The sequence below is a fragment of the Petromyzon marinus genome, chromosome 33 (assembly GCF_048934315.1).
Source record: "Petromyzon marinus isolate PM22_M1 ecotype Great Lakes invasive population chromosome 33, UKy_Petmar_22M1.pri1.0, whole genome shotgun sequence".
In the NCBI taxonomy this organism is placed as follows: Eukaryota; Metazoa; Chordata; class Hyperoartia; order Petromyzontiformes; family Petromyzontidae; genus Petromyzon; species Petromyzon marinus.
The window spans coordinates 4,750,706-4,767,836 of NC_133699.1; the positions used below are offsets into that span (position 1 = coordinate 4,750,706).

Here is a 17,131-nt window from a genome sequence, read left to right on the forward strand (position 1 = left end):
TCGGCCCCGTCGCCCGTGCTCTCGCGTCCATCCCCGACTCTGGCCCCGTCGCCTGTCGCCCCCCCCTCCATCAAGGAGCAAAGAGGGCGGCGCCGTGAAACTGTGGGACCAGGAGATGAAACGCTGCCGAGCCTTCCAGCTGGAGACCGGGCAGCTGCTGGACTGCGTACGCTCCGTCTGCCGGGGAAAGGTAACAACGTTCCCGATTGAATCGCCAATTGGAAATCTCTCAATAATAGCCCCTTTTTGGCGATCAGGCCTCCAAATGCACGCGTGCATGTGTGAGTGTGTGTGTGTATGTTTTGTTGGTGTATATGGATGTATGCGAATAGGGAGCCTCACTAGGTGCTCGCTAACAACACCTGCCCTAAACGTCTACGCAGCTCGTAGGGGGGAACTTCGACTCTTGTTTTGAGCGGTGGTATTGTGGTTAGCGCACTGTGCTACAAAACCAGAGACCTGAATTCCACTGCTGGCCCTGGCCAAAATCAGCGTCGGCGATATCCGAAAACCAGTCCTGGGCCCTGGCCTAGGTCGGCTCGCCCTTGAAATGAGTTTCCATTGTGGTGCGTGAACGTCACCGCGCGGATGTTTAAAGCTCGGGCCGAGCAGGAAAAATCCGGCCGCACCGCTCTCTCTTTCGCGGGGCCACGCCAGCCTACGATCCTCGCCTTGCCGCGTGCCCGCGTGCGTGCTCAGGGCAAGATCCTGGTGGGCACGCGCGACGGTGACATCATCGAGGTCGGCGAGAAGAACGCGGCCTCCAACATCCTGATGAGCGGGCACACGCGCGGCCCCATCTGGGGGCTGGCGGCCCACCCGTCGCGCGACGCCGCCGTGTCGGCCAGCGACGACGGCACCGTGCGCATGTGGGACATCGCGGACAAGGTGCCGTGGGTGCCCCGGGGGGCGCGGGGGGAGGTTGGGGTCACACGCACAGCGCGGGGTGGGCACTGTGATATACGATCGGAGCGGGCTGGGAGCAAATCGTTCACCAATCATGCAGATGTTTGCCAATCAAACGAAACGGGGGGAGGGGCAGCGTTTGACACGACGCTACACTCACCAGTGGGATGACTTTGCTGGCTAATGATGCGACGCGGAGATTAACCATCGATGAATTGATACTCTGACGTGGCTGTCGGATTCGGCTGCGAGGAGAATGGAGACCGTAGACACCGATTCGTGTTTCACAAGACGGGCAGGACGCGTACGACGCACATTGCCATTTCACTCACGCGACGATGCGACTCTAATAACAATTACGCGGGTCAAACACAGAACTCGGTTACCGATCCCTGACACCGTTGGAGCTCTGCAGTCGATGGGAGCGACGTCCCATTCCAATTTCCCCCTCTCCTTAGCCTGGCGCCTGGCCTCCTCCAACCCGCGGGTCTCGGTGCGGTCATACTGCCTGCACACTCGATAGCCGTGCCGCTGACTCCACTAACTCCCACGAACCTCGCCCCCCGCCCACCCCCCCCCCCCTCGTCGCCCCCAGCGCCCCGTCAACAAGGTGAGCCTCGGCCAGGCGGCGCGCTCGGCGGCCTACAGCCCCGACGGCGACATGGTGGCCATCGGCCTGGAGAACGGCGAGTTCATCCTGCTGGTGGTGGCCTCCATGAAGGTGTGGGGCAAGAAGCGCGACCGCAAGTCGACCGTGCAGGACATCAGGTGAGCGGGCCGGGGGGCGGGTTGGCGGGTTGGCGGGTTGGCGGGTTGGCGGGTTGGCGGGTTGGCGGGTTGGCGGGTTGGCGGGTTGGCGGGTTGGCGGGTTGGCGGGTTGGCGGGTTGGCGGGTTGGCGGGTTGGCCCGCGCCTGGCTCCCGTCGCCGGCCGCGGCCAACGTCCGTAGCGAATGTCTGAACCCCTTTTTGCGGGGGAGGCTGAAACGAAGGCGGTCGGCCTCGGCGTGGTGCCGGCCCCACCACGGGCCCAGCGCCGCACCGGCCGACGTGTAAACGGCACGAGGTTCCGGCCGCCCGTAACGTCGTCCTTGCCCGCGCGTGTGCGTCCGCCGGCGCGGAGGCAGGTTCAGCCCCGACTCGCGCTACCTGGCCGTCGGTTCGTGCGACTGTGCCGTCGACTTCTACGACCTCTCCCAGGGCCCCTCGCTGGCACGCGTCGGCTACTGCCGCGATGTGCCCAGCTTCGTGATCCAGCTCGACTTCTCCGCCGACGGCCGCTACATCCAGGTGAGCTCCGCGCGGCCTCCCCCACCCCCCCCCCCGGCCCCGCAGGGAGGCGAGGGACTCTGATAGGCACGGTTGGCTACATACGGTGCGAACGAAGCTCAACATACGTACGTGAGCAGAGTGTTGGGGCGAGCGCTGTTAAGCGAGAGCCTGCGAAAGCCGGCCAGGGTACACGAAGGGGTGGGTGGCCAGCACCACGCCCCGGCCGCCTTTGTGTTCCTAGCGGCGATGTTTACTACACACCGCGCCAGGTCCCTATTTGAGGTTGAGTCTACCTAGGGGAGGCCCAGGACCGGTTCAGATAGACCCAAATCGAATTCGGGTCGCCGGTTTCAAAGCGCAGCGCGCTAACCGCTACACCACCGCTCCTCACAAGTTCGACGGACATACGCAAGTCCTTTTGGGGGCAGCTCGTAGCTCGCTCAGCCCCCTGGGTCAACTCGGCCCCGACGGTCGGTGGCGGCGCCGTTGAGTTGTCCCGACGCCCCGCGTGTTGACGTTGTGCCGCGGCGTTGTGCCCCCCCCCGCCCCCCCGCCGTGGGCACGCTGCACCAGGTCTCGACGGGCGCGTACCGGCGCGTCGTGTACGAGGTGCCGACGGGGAAACCCGTGACAGAGCAGACCGTAGTCGACCGCATCACCTGGGCGTCCTGGACCTGGTACGTGTGTGTGTGTCTTTGTGTTTGTCTGTGTGTGTGTGTGTCTGTGTGTGTGTCTGTGCGTGTGTGTGTGCGTGTGTCTGTGTGTGTGTCTGTGTGTGTGTCTGTGTCAGTGTGTGTCTGTGTGTGTGTCTGTGCGTGTGTGTGTGCGTGCGTGTGTGTCTGTGTGTGTGTCTGTGTGTGTGTCTGTGTGCGTGTCTGTGCGTGTGTGTGTGCGCGCGTGTCTGTGTGTGTGTGTGTCTGTGTGCGTGTCTGTGCGTGTGTGTGCGCGTGTCTGTGTGTGTGTGTGTCTGTGTGTGTGTCTGTGTGTGTGTCTGTGTGTGTGTGTCTGTGTGTCTGTCTGTGTGTGTATGGGGGAGCGGGTGGTGTAGCGGTTAGCGCGCTGCACTACAAACCCGGTGACCCGGGTTCGATTCCCGCTCACGGCCAACATCAGTGACGATTATCTGAACCGGCCCTGCGCCTCCCCTAGGTAGACTTGGCCTCAAATAAGTACCTGGTGCGATGTGTTAACATCGCCGCTGGGGAAACAAAGGCCTAATTAGGTACGCATGTTAAACTTCTTTCGCACCATACGTAGCCAACCGCGCTTATCGGTGGTGCGGTGGGGGTGGGGGGAAGGACAACAACACTATACACAACAAAAGCAGTTCTAAAGAAATTCGTTTTAGGCTACATGGTGGGGGGGGTGGGGGGTAATCCTTCGTCTTTGTCCGCGTGCGATGACCGAGCAGCACACAGGGTGAGGAGGTGCTCGGAATTTGGCCGCGCAACGCCGAGAAGTGCAACGTGAACTGCGCGAGTGTCTCCCACTCGGGCCTCACCGTCGCCACCGGCGACGACTTCGGCCTCGTCAAACTCTTCGACTTCCCGTGCCAAGAGCGATTCGTGAGCTCCCGCGTCGCGTCACGCCCGCCCCCCCCCCCGCACGCCCGCGTTTGCTCTGCGCGACGTTGTCCCGACGTTTCCTCCTGGCCCCGCGTGCCGGGCTCACGTTCTCGTCGAGAGCCGTCGACCGGGATCATCGGGGAACCTCTAAATGTTTGCGCCGAACCCACGTGGCTCACATCCGCGTGGCTCACATCCACGTGGCTCACGTCCGCGTGCCGGGAGCGTGTTCGGGAAAAAGCCGCTGCGTCGTAGAGAGCTGCCGCGCGGCAGCACGAACGCGACAACCCACGCGGTCGTACGTCAGCTTCCAATTGTCGGCTCGTTGAAACCACCGACGGCGCGGTTACGCGAGGTCGCCGTGCCGCTGTCTCCGTGTGCAGACGAAACACAAGCGGTTTACCGGCCACTCGCTGCACGTGACGGCCGTGCGCTTCTCCCAGGGAGATCGATTCCTGCTCACGGCAGGAGGCCAGGACAGCAGGTACCCTCGTCCACAAAAATAACCCCCCATCCCCGAGCACCTAGCCGACTGGCCACCGATTAAGGCCGGCACGGAGCATTCTGTTCTACTTCCGTGTGGATTGACAACAGCAGATTAAAGACGTCGTTGTCGATTTGCTATCCACTCCACTTGTCTGCTCCGAAGCAGAGCGGATCTCGTCCCATCCCCCTTCAAAGGAGTGAAAGCAGCAGCAGCAGTAGCAGCAGCAGCGGAGTGTTTCCAATGTGGCCGATGGTTTGGGATTTGTGGCCACACTCACAGGGCACTGCGGCACGGAGCATGAGTGGGTGGTGTGGCCAGCACCATGCCCCGGCCACAAATTGTCTCCTCCCGGTGCCTGCCGATGTTCACACACCGCACCAGCTACCCATTTAAGGCTGAGTTGACCTAGGGATGGCCTTGATTCGAGTTAATTAAGATATCACCACTTAACCGCTGATGTTAAGCGGGTCTGGGACGTGGGATTGCCGGGTTCATAGCGCAGTGCGATGATCACCCCACTTGCTGTGCTGCCATCTACAGACCATCTCACTCGCAGCACAGTGCTCTTGAGATTTTTACAACAGTACAGTGATCCGCCGACCTCTGCCTGCAAAGTGATGGGTTCGACACGCACCACCGCGCGTGTCCTGTACGCTATAGCTGCGGGAAAGGATTATTGGGGGTTTAGTTCACTGGATTCAGGTGCTCGCCTTTGTGTACAGAAGTACCCTTATTGCTTCGTAGTCATTGATATTGTTATTATCAGCTTTCTATTTCGCTTAGATGTTATCGTTACTTGTGAGTGTAGTTTTATTTTTATGTAAAGCGCTTTGAGATACTTCACATGGCACTTCATAAAATGCAGGTTGTTTTTATTATTCCATGGAGGTGGAACAATGGCAGTGTTTTCCGCATTGCGTTATGAAACCGCCAACCTGAGTTGGATCCCGGGTGACAGTTCACATCGGTGTGCGAGTGATACCTGAGCAGTTCCTGCCCCCCCCCCCCCCCCCCCCACCCACTACCCATCACCAACCCGCACTGACCAGCGTGGTGAGGTATGGTCAAACAACTCCCATGACCCGCATGGCACGGAGAGGCTGTCATCCAGCAGCAGACTGACAATGTGCTGAAATGTAATCGTATACATATATATTATTATTATTATTAAAACTATTCACTGGACCTGTTTGGGGTTTCTCGCGGATTCCGCGCACATTCACTCAGCGATGGAAAGCAGTTCATCTCCAGCGCGGCGTGGACGAGTTGCGAGACATCCTGCGTGCCCATTTGCCCCCACCCCCCCGCCCTCTGTCTCTCTCTCTCCACGCAGCGTGTTCGTGTGGAAGTGCCAATGATCGTCGGGCGATGGGGGAGCTCGGGAGACGGGGTGCGAAGCTGCTCCCGCCGCTCCCTGGGGGCCCACCGCCGCGGGGAAGGATAGAAGGAAGGGGCGGCGGCGCTTATGCCATCCTTACCGGAGCGCGGCACAGGCGTGTTTGCGGGTTCCGTGCGGCGCGCGATGGATGACGCCGCTCGAAGTGTCTTGGCTCCTGATCGATGGGTTCGGTTCAACCCTCCGTCGAAGGGCTTGCCGCGGTAAATGCGTGCTCGGGTCGCGGCTCTGGCGGGTGTCGTTTTTACATTGAGCCTGCTTTCGAAAGCCCTTACGTGGAGCTGAATTGGCGGTGGGATGATCGGGCCCGCTGTTTACGGTAAGACTCGGTGGTTACGGAGGTTTGCGATCTGCGCAGGCGAAGCGAAACTCACCGCGATTTCACGAGCCGCACGGACTGACGTGTAGCGATGCCTCCGGACGTTGCACCGATCTCAGAAGCTCAAGCAGGTTTGAGCCTGGTGAACACGAGGAGCAGTGACCACCAGGGGCTTGCCAGGTGTTGTAGGCTCAGGCTGCAAAGTGGCCAGGAGATGGCAGTATTGAGTGTCACCACTGAGTGCGTTTGGTGGGTTTTCCTCTGGATACGCTGGTTTTCTGCCACATGAAGCCAAACACAAGAATGCTGCAGCACCCCACCTAAACAAGCCCTGAAACTCACGGAGGCTTCAATGGCTAAATCTTTGGCATTGTTACAGAGGCACCCGCGGTGTTTGGCTGGCGAGTGTCACTGCTGTCCATTCCAAGTATGTCAAGGTCAGTTCAAATGCGAGAAATTAATCCCACATCCACTGGCCTTCGCGAGGGGGCGAGCGCTCGCCCGTCTTCGCGATCGCGCACCGACATCGGCCTGTGCCCCACTTATTTTCCACGTACAATTTCCGCTTGCGGGAAAGTCGTGAATGAATTGCACAGATGTGGGCCACAGCCTAATTATGTAGGCCTGGGTACGTACGGCCAGCGCCCTGCCTAGGCTGGCCCATGCTTTTACCCCTTTTCCGCTGGCACCTTTCGAGCGCCACGCTAGCCACAAAGCCCTCGGGTGTTTTTTTTTGTTTTTTTCCCCCACCGGCTACTTTTGCTCGAGCCGAGCCGGAACACAAAACCCTGAAGCTGTGGCCTCACAAGACATTCTGAATATTTGGCTCGGTGCCAATAGGTGGGGTGGCAGAGCTGACGACGCATCTGTATCGTGTGTGACGTCGGTCAGTACGCCGTGAGGACAGCGGCGTCGCCGCGTCGTCGCCCACGCGGCGCGGATCCATCGGTGCGCGTCACGTCACGTCACGCGGTACGGGCTCGGCTTCTGCAGTGGATAACAACCGGGCGGCTCCTGCGCCGTGCCGGGCTGGCTCGGGTTTGCGTTGTGGGAAAAAAGTGGTATTCGTGGTCTGAAGTTTGGATAAGAATCGTCGGTCCCCCGATGTATGTGCCTGTGGTGATGCTGCTGCTGCTCCTGCTGCTGCTGCTGCAGCCATTTCTTGATAGCAAGACGCAGCTGTGTGGAGACGCAACTGTGGAGACGCAGCACATTGCTGCCGATGCGACGGCCGCCGTCGCCTCAACGTTTTGCGAAGCGCGGAGGGTTAAGCGCGGCCGTGTAAAATATCGTACCCCCTTCGTCCAATGGACCTGTGTACATACGACTCGGTGAGGCGCAGCGGTAACGCTACCAAACTTCCCAGTTCGGCCGGGACAGTTTCGGTGGTTTCAGAAAGTGTGTCCAGGTGTTCTCGAAGCTTTAATGAAAATCGGGATTTTGTACCCCGGTTTAACATTTGGGGGTCTCGTGCTCCCTACTCATGATTTTAGGGTGAAAGGCAGAGCTACATGTGGAGTGGGTGGGGCTACCTGGGTAGTGGGCGGCGGGGCTACCCGAGCAGTGGGCAGGACCAACGTCGGAGCGGGGCTGGGCCATTTGCTGTGAGCGGGGCCAGTGGTTGGGTGGGCGTGGCTATGTAAAAGGAGGCGGAGCGTGAAAGTGGAGGAGGGTCCTGTCGGCTCGCCGTGTGTCCCCGTTGAGCCTCCCACAAATGTGGGCAGCTTTACGCGGCGGGTGGCTTGAGGCACGTGTCAAGAAGTCAGTGGCAGTGTTGTGTACTTGTACGTAACCTGTGCATAGTTCATATTCGTGTACGAGTGCGGCTGTGAGTGCGTGCACGCGCGCCCGTGTGCAAGTGTACATTCAATGAATGGCGGATGTCGTTCACCTGAATTTATATCCGTAAATGCCGAAAGTTGCTTTAATTGGGACTACGTGAAAGGCCGTGTGTGACTTAAGGGCAAGCTGCATGAGTGTTGAAGTGCTCACAGGATACTGACCCAGCCTACCGAGACTCAATCATCTGTGGGTAAAAACAAAACAAAAACACAACCCTAAAACTACTATCGCGAGTGTTGTTAATAATCGTATCACAGTACCACGAATAATTATTATTTACAGCAGGATAAGTGGAGAATGTGTGTGTGTGTGTTGGTGGATCATTTGCCCTGTGTGGCCTTAGCGTAAACGTCAACTCCATCTCGCCACGCCGTTCGTACGGATTCGGTATTAGTTAACGGCGTCTCGGTCGATAATTTTCTTTCTCTTTTCCATCCTCCGATCTCAACCATAACATCCTGCACCGTATGCAACGGCCCGTTTGCTTGCCAGTCATCGTTACTGCAGCCTGGTGAAAATACACGGGAACTTGATTGCAATGGAACTTCGTGGATGTTGTTTATGTTATTGTACATATTACGTATCATCGGTTTGGTGCTATTGTGCTGCGGGGTCTCGGTTACCGATTCGTTCGTGTACTCAATTGAGGCTAATGGATATTATTTCCAACCCGTGATCATTCACAAGGTTTTGTTTTAGTTCTTTAACCTACAGGGGCGAGGTTGATGTTAAATATAACCCGCTACAGTCATTTTATCTCCGTGGGTTGTCGCAAAGTAGAATATCGTTTGTTTTTGCTAAGACAAAGACATCGCTCGTTATTGGGTGGTGGTACGCGGGCAAGCGAAGCAGTGCCGGGAGACTCGGTTCATCACCTTTAGCCACGATCTAGCCACTGTTGGATGAAGGCTTCCCCATAGCCGTCGGCATCTCTCTCGCGCGCGGTCTTGCGGTGCGCCAATCAAATATCGTGCACTCGTGCGCACGATATTTGATTTCACTCCTCCATCTCCGCGGTAGGCGGACCTCTCGCCAATAATAAGATGACCGCCTTTTTTTTTTTGCTCCTCTTATCCTCACTTGGGCGCACGTAATGGAGTTAGCATGACGTAGTTCCACTGGGCCACGTCCAGGTCACTTCTGGTCGGGTCAATTACGCAATTAAGTGCGGATGATAGGACGATGGCTTTGCAACCACTCCTGGGTTGCGCCTGTTATCCTTGCAAAAGCGCAGTTAATATGAACTGAAATTACGATATTAGGAATTTTCTCTTGTCGATTCAGTAGGCCGCGTAAAATTAGAAATAGCGGGCAGTAGGATAGCAAAGCGTTCTTCATTGCAAGGCCCGTGGGGGGGGGGGGCGCTGGCTGCCCGTGGTGACCTTTCGTGCGGCCCCCGACAATACAAAGAGTGAAAACGCTCCCCATCATCATCGTGCTGCTGTCAAACCCCCCCCCCCCCCCCAATGGTTTCAAAGTGCGGCGGCCCCTCGCTCACACTGACGACGTCTCATCGACCAAAGTGCCCCCCCCGCCCCCTCTTAAAATGAGTGAAGAACGCCGGTGTAGCGGATAAGGGGGAGTTTCACGGCCCACGAGTCGCGTTTGTATCATTGTTTGTTTGTTTGTTTCACGTCGTCATGCCAAAGTTTACTATGCACTAAACTTGTACCAGTTCACTGTGCTCCCTGTGCGTGGTGTGAGCCGAGTTGTGGATGCGGTTGCCATGCACTTTCCAACCGTTTCATCCATCGTGGCTTCAACGTGACACAACTTGTTTGCGCGTGCGCGTGCAAACGTAATACGTGTAACACACATGTCCACCTATATGACTACACAATACGTACCGTAGATATGCATTACTCCGCATATGCGCACGCACGCACGCACACGCGCGTGAGTACAAGCGTGCACGCGCAGTGTAGCGTGGTCAGATAGGGCCCTGATGCAATACATAAGCTGGACCCCCCCCTACCCGCGCCCTCCACTTCCCGATCACTTTATAGCTCAAATCCTGGGCCATCCCATCCCGTGGGCCTTGGCGCAGTTCCATCCCCCCCCTACACACTCTCAAGAGCTATGCCGCTATTCACGCACTCGGACACATTAAAAAAAAGATGCATTCAACACCAGTGCAATATAATATTTCAGTCATTTTTCGGCTTCATTACGTTTCGAGTTTAACTGTGGGACTCGACACTATCGTCAGCTTTTAATTGTTTTGTTGTTGCTATTTATGAATTATTGCGATCGTACTTTTTAACTCAATAAACCAGAGACCTTTTTTTTATTTTGCTTATCGTATTTTCCCACGGTGTCACCACAAATGAAGTAACCGCGGGCGTGTCCCCCTTCAAATTATGACATCTCAGTATTTCTGTTTGGAACAAAAGATGTTGAATTTTATTCAAATGCCGAGCGCTGGTGTTGCTTTAATCTCGCGGTTTACAACTTAACTGTCGGCATTGGGGGTCACGGTGGAGATACATCCGTCACGACAACTCCACCGCGCAATCCACCAAATCGGTGATTTTTTTTTCTTCCCAATTTACTTAACCGGTTTTGGTTTGTCTTCACGTCCTGTTTAAAACGTATTTGCGCTGCCCTATGCAGCAGAATCTTGAGATACTTTTACAGTAATTAAATTCAGGGGGTTTTTTTTCCAAAATTTTTTAATCTATATTTTTTTATTTTTTTGCTGTACACAAAGACAAAGGCCCGCCGAAGAACGTTGAGCGACAAAATGAAAAATATAATAACCGCTCGCGAATATCCGCCAGGCCCCACGGACTAGACGTGTGTTAGTTGATGAGGGGGTGGGGGAGCGTATAACCCGGGGAATGGGGGGGGAAGTGAGATAAATTGTCTCATTTACGTAATTAAAATGATTGATTTTATTCACTCAACAGGTTGCCTCGGCTGTGCCGCAAATGCCCACGGATGTGTTTTCGGGTTGTGCCGAATGTATGGCTGTGTTCGTCAGATCCTGAAGAAGCTTCCGGCACGTGGGGCAAAACGTCGGACATCGTGCCGAACAACGCGGCCACGGTTCATGCCCAAATACCACTTTTGGAGAGTAAAAATTAAGTATTATGATTTAAGATATTGTTAAATTAGTTTAGTTTTTGGTTACCATTTAATTGAACTAAATTGAGCTGAAATTTTATTCACTGAAATGCACACGCGCACACGTATATACAGATATACTCCACACGTGAATAATATACGTAACTTATTTTATATATATGGAATCTAAAAATATATAACACCTGGTAATGTATATAGTAATGTGTACACGTCACACAACCCAACATGTACATACATAAGTGCGGTATCTCAATTGTGTATCTCGTCTGCAATGTTGTACATACGTCTTGTAAATAATCTACGAATGAACGATCATGCATGTACGCGTTACTGGTGAGGTGTACACGGCTATGTGCCCTCCATCCATCGGTACGAACATCACTACATCGCACAAGTGGTACAGGCGTGCACACGTCTCTTTACGTTTGTCATGTGCGGAGCCTCAAATGAGAATACCTGGTGCGGTGTGCAGTAAACGTCAGCACTAGGGAGAGACAAAGGCGACCAGGCGTGGTGTTGGCCATCCACGCCCTCGTGTGCCGTGCCGGCCTTCATAGGTGCTCCTAAACATCACTTACCCCCCAGGCTATACGGGGGATACTTGTTTTGCGTAGCCAAGTACCGGTATACATGCAGCGTGTACCAGACGCGAATGAGTCCCGTTGACGTTTAGGCGTGCGCAGTTTACATAAATACACGCGGCTATACATATTGGCTTGGCCACACGAATAATAATCTACACGCTCTGTTAGTGGTGTGCTGCAGTGTTAATGCTGTGCAGTGCATTGAGAGAGAGAGTGAGACGAAAGCTACGGCTGAGTAAAACAGGAAGTGGGGAGCCACCTCAGATTTAATCGTTTGTGAAAATCACATTTCAACCTCGAGGCTGCTGTACGCCAACACAGGCGCTAGGGAGCAGTCTTGATCAGAAGTTGAGTGGCACGGTGCCACTTGGCCAGGAATTTGAATCGACAATCTCACGTCCCCGCGTGTATTGCAGCAATGGTTCGAGCGAGGCCCAGCTGAAATAAAAAAAAATCCGTGAGATTATTCCATCGCAATTAAAAGGCACCACAGACATACAATTACACTTTTTTTTCGCAACTTAGAAATTTATCATTTTCATCCCATGGGTGAATTCAAAACGCATATGAGTGAATTTAAACCACATGAGTGAATTTAAACCGCATGGGTGAATTTAAACCACATATGAGTGAATTTAAACCACATGGATGAATTCAAACCGCATATGAGTGAATTCAACCTGCACATGAGTTAATTCGAACCCCATATGAGTTGATTTAAACCACATGGGTGACTTTAAACCGCATATGAGTGAATTTAAACTACATGGGTGATTATAAGCAGCACATGAGTGAATAAAAACCGCATATGGGTGAATTTAAACCACATGGGTGAATTGAAACCGCATATGAGTGAATTAAAACCGCATATGGGTGAATTTAAACCACATGGGTGAATTGAAACCGCATATGAGTGAATTAAAACCGCATATGGGTGAATTTAAACCACATGGGTGAATTGAAACCGCATATGAGTGAATTAAAACCGCATATGGGTGAATTTAAACCACATGGGTGAATTGAAACCGCATATGAGTGAATTCAAACCGCATATGGGTGAATTTAAACCACATGGGTGAATTGAAACCGCATATGAGTGAATTCAAACCGCATATGGGTGAATTTAAACCACATGGGTGAATTGAAACCGCATATGAGTGAATTAAAACCGCATATGGGTGAATTTAAACCACATGGGTGAATTGAAACCGCATATGAGTGAATTAAAACCGCATATGGGTGAATTTAAACCACATGGGTGAATTGAAACCGCATATGAGTGAATTCAAACCGCATATGGGTGAATTTAAACCACATGGGTGAATTGAAACCGCATATGAGTGAATTAAAACCGCATATGGGTGAATTTAAACCGCACAGCGAATCCCCTGAAGAAATATGTTCGTCCCATGTATGCGAAATCGCACAAACTGAACCCGCATAGAACGAGAGAAGCCCTGTATATCACATGCTCGCATTGTATAACCACAGGGTGGGCTCTTTCGTACATGTCTGTATGCTCGTGGGTGCGAGTGTTGACACTTTTGTGAGTAACGTACGAAAGATAAACCCCTTAATTTCCCCCAAAAGCCTCTCTCGTAATTTCTCGGTGTATGCCCTACAAACTCAACGTTAGATGTAACTTTTTTTTCTTCTTAATGACGTATAATTGTACGCCGGTCATACGCGACATTAGATGGCGTTTAATAATATAACGACCTCAAGTAAAAATCGAATCGGAACGTTCATCGGCTGATCGAACGTAAATATGTGCATACAAGTGTGTAAAATGCCATTTCACAAGTACTATACAGTTCTGTAAGGGTCAGCGGTGTTTTTAATTGCTCTCGCAATGAAGGTCTGGGATTATGTCAGTCACTTATAAGGCATTGCGGTTTTTTTGTTGAATTAACTTACCACTTTGTGGAGAGGTCATTTCCTTGTGTAGGGTCTGAGTTGCAACACTGGTTGGCATCACAGGGTTGTCATTATTTATGATCCGATTTTACATCACGGTGGGACCGGTGGCACTCTGGATCGTGAGCGACTTTCCTGCAGGGAAGAAGCGGCAGATCCCAGCGAGAATCGAGCGGCGATAATCCACGCGAGCCAGCTCGGAATTGGCGGTCGCTGGGATTCCGAGTCGAGTTTTCACGTCCACAATTAATAAATGAATGTGTTTGTTCATTATAATTTGCCGACAGTTTGAGGTCGCTGAACCAAAATGATGCACATGGTGTTTAGCACAGGGGTCGGCAACCAGAACATCAAGAAGAAGCATTTATTTCGAATTCGGTAAAAAAAATCTGTATTTTAAGAGCCGCAATGCACTGTGGTGGTAAATACGAGACGGTGGTGGTCCTTAATAAACAACGTCACGAAGCCGCAGTTTGCCGACCCCTGGACTATAGCGTGTAGATCTTAAGCCTTCTAAACCTCCACATGTCCACCATGTAGGGCTATCCATAAGAGGGGGAGGGGGGGAGGGACCCGGAGCAAACCCCACCCTGTGCCCCCAGCCCCCCCATGCCTTCAAACGAAAACGGAACGATATTCTTGGTTATTTCGGTAAAGTCACGTAGAAGGGAAACAATAAAATAATAAAAATATAAAACAATAAAATTCTCACGACGTTTCGAATGCAACACAAGCAATCATCATCAGGTGTGAAAACCACAGCAAGAAAATTTGATGGACTCGTCCATCTGAACAAACTGTCAAATCGCTCTCCGTGGTGCTAACGTTAAAAATAACCGCCACTTTTTTCAAATTTTCTTGCGGTGGTTTTCAAACCTGATGATGATTGCTTGGTGTAGCAGTCGAAACGTCGTGAGAATTTTATTGTTTTATTTTTTTATTATTGTATTGTTTCCCTTCTACGTGACTTTACCGAAAGAACCAAGAATATCAATTCCTGCAGTCACGAAAGCTTTCAATCAAAATTTAAAACGGAACTATTACATCTAACGCCGTGACGTCAAAGCGCGCCCCCCCCCCCCCCCAATCACGGGGCCCAGGGCGGTCGGACCGATTCGCCGTACTCTAGGGATGGCTCTGCCACCTTGCCAATGGCGTCCCACATCATCATTAGTCCACTACACATGGACCTGAGCAGAATTTGGTACCACCCAAGGAAGAAAGCACATATTTAGTCGTACCCGTTTTTTTTTAATACGGCCACTACGAGTGAATTACACGATGACACCCCTCGTTTGAAATAGTCACACAATTCACCGTCATTGGCCACGTAAAGGAATTGGAATCGCTAAAGTTCTGCCACTTGAGATGGTACCGACGAGTGAAATATCTGGTCTATATCGAGCGTGCGCCATTGAAGATCAATCAAGCTTGTTCGGTTTTACAAAAAGATGCAAACCCATCAGGGGCACGTTGCTAACATTTCACGCATGCAGTTCAAACTGCCGTCTATACTTTAGTTTCATAGTGGTTGATGCCCGTGTGGATGCCCTGTATTTAATATGCACTCACGGCGAATGACATATGAACATGCTCGCTGTTATCTACTGCCTGGCACAAGGTTGGAGCTGAGAATTAAAATCATCCTGAACCTCCCGACCTTGGCTCCGACCCCACATTTCAAGGGCAGCACCTATTAATATATGGCGGTGGTCGTAGTGGCGGTGGTGGTGGCGGTGGTGGTGGTGGTGGCGGTGGTGGTGGTGGCGATGGTGGCGGCGGTGGTGGCGGCGGCGGTGGTGACGGCGGCGGTGGTGGCGGTGGTGGTGGTAGTGGCGGTGGTGGTGGCGGTGGTGGCGGTGGTGGTGGTGGCGGTGGTGGTGGCGGTGGTGGCGGTGGTGGTGGTGGTGGCGGTGGTGGTGGCGGTGGTGGCGGTGGTGGTGGCGGTGGTGGCGGCGGTGGCGGCGGCGGTGGTGGTGGTGGTGGCGGTGGTGGCGAAGGTGGCAGGGAGGGGACGGCTTATCCACATCTTCGGTGTGCAACTCCACGAGAGCGATGGGACTGGAAGGGCGACGTCTTGAAGGTCACGGAGGTGTCGACGGCGCAGCTTGCTGTGGGATACGGCAGACGGAAGGAAGCGATGGCGAGGTGTGGCTGCGGCGGTGGAAAGAGGTGACATTGGCGATGGTGGCACCTTTAAAGCAACGGACTTCAATGCCACGGACTGGAGTGCCTCTTCAGCCACCCTGGGGAGCTGTCTCTAAAATGGGGGGGGGGGGGGGGGGTCACACAATGGGACACTTGCTGTTAAACTAAACAAAATAAAAACAAAACTATTTTTATTTTACCTGGTAAGGCCCACTGAGTTATATATAGCTCTTTTTTCAGAAGCGACCTGGCCACAAATTATTGCTCAACGAAGTGACTTATCGCGGGGAAATGTATAGCAGACAAACACTAAACGCGTGATGTCGATTCTAAATTGTGCAGGGGGGAAACGGAGGAGAAAATGCCACGCGACACGCAACCTCCAAATATACAGCAGCAGGCGTCCGGTTCGGGATGGAATCCACGACCTCCTGTGTACCAGGCGAGGTAGTTAACATCTCATAGCCATCGTGGTGGCTGTTCATTAGAAGATGGGGAGGGGGATGCAGATGACCTATGAAGGAGGTGGAACCATAACGGTCAGAGTGCGTGCCGTCAAGTGAGTGGTTGTGGTGGTGGTTGTGGTGGTGATTGTGGTGGTTGTGGTGGTGGTTGTGGTGGTTGTGGTGGTGGTGGTTGTGGTGGTTGTGGTGGTCGTGGTGGTTGTGGTGGTGGTTGTGGTGGTGGTTGTGGTGGTGGTTGTGGTGATTATGGTGGTTGTGGTGGTGGTTGTGGTGGTTGTGGTGGTGGTTGTGGTGGTGGCGGTTGTGGTGGTGGTCGTGGTGGTGGTGGTGGTTGTGGTGGTGGTGTTTTTTTCGGTGGCGTGGCTCGTCGCTGTCCCACTGCGAGGCGTTTCTTGCGTGGCGTGTGACGCGAACCGTCTGTTCCAGCGGCACGTCAAATAAAAGTTTTATTTTAAGCTAATTCACAAACAAACAGAAAAGCGTCATTTGTATCGTTAATATTAACACGCCGCGTTATTCGTGTGCCTGAAATTGTCGTCTGTCATAGCGATGGTGAATTTCTGCCACTTGCTCGAGTTGGTGGTAACGGTTGTTTGGGACACGGGGCATTGAATCGTTGGTGTCAACAACCAACGCGCGGCACGAGGGCAACTTGTGATACGGAGTTAGATGATGTGTTAACGTACTTCACATTCAAGCTGGCGGAATGTACGCACATGTAGGATGGACAACAGCAAGAAAATCAAAAGTTTGTTGTTGGTGTTGTTGTTCAGAAATATGGAAGGAACCGGAAAGAGAGGAAGACCTCGCAGAGAATGGTTTCACGACGAAGACATCGCAAGAGATCGGTCCCAGAAGGATGTGGGCACTACTCTAGCTATATTGGCACAAGACGGAGGAAAGTGGAAACAAATGACGAAATATGCAGAGGACACCTACGGGCTCTCTGCCCATGGATCGTGATGATCATGGATGATGATTAATGGTCATGCCAAACAAGCAGCCGTACCTGGTTTCGAATCCGGGTTTCAACTGTGCACGGTTAACCCAGGGTTCTCAAGTGTAGAGAGTGGATGGTTGTCTCAGCCTGGCCACCAGTAACTGCACAAAACTACCCTATAACGATTCAATGTCGTTTGTGACTTC

General features: G+C 53.0%; 1 protein-coding gene across 4 annotated transcripts in view; it reads left to right on the forward strand.

Moving 5' to 3' along the window:
- The window catches only part of LOC116948337 (echinoderm microtubule-associated protein-like 6), a 190,034-nt gene extending 175,002 nt beyond the window's left edge, over positions 1-15,032 (forward strand). For 3 of the 4 annotated variants that reach the window (XM_032964911.2, XM_032964913.2, XM_076071461.1), the window contains 8 exons: positions 76-190; positions 700-888; positions 1,502-1,674; positions 2,032-2,194; positions 2,750-2,853; positions 3,588-3,741; positions 4,125-4,225; positions 5,562-15,032. In XM_032964911.2, coding sequence (XP_032820802.2) covers positions 76-190; positions 700-888; positions 1,502-1,674; positions 2,032-2,194; positions 2,750-2,853; positions 3,588-3,741; positions 4,125-4,225; positions 5,562-5,586 — 1,024 coding nt within the window. In that variant the 3' untranslated portion in view covers positions 5,587-15,032. Of the gene's footprint in view, positions 1-75; positions 191-699; positions 889-1,501; positions 1,675-2,031; positions 2,195-2,749; positions 2,854-3,587; positions 3,742-4,124; positions 4,226-5,561 lie in introns of those variants that run through there. The other variant, XM_076071462.1, reaches the window with a different exon arrangement.
- Positions 15,033-17,131: the final 2,099 nt, after the last annotated feature.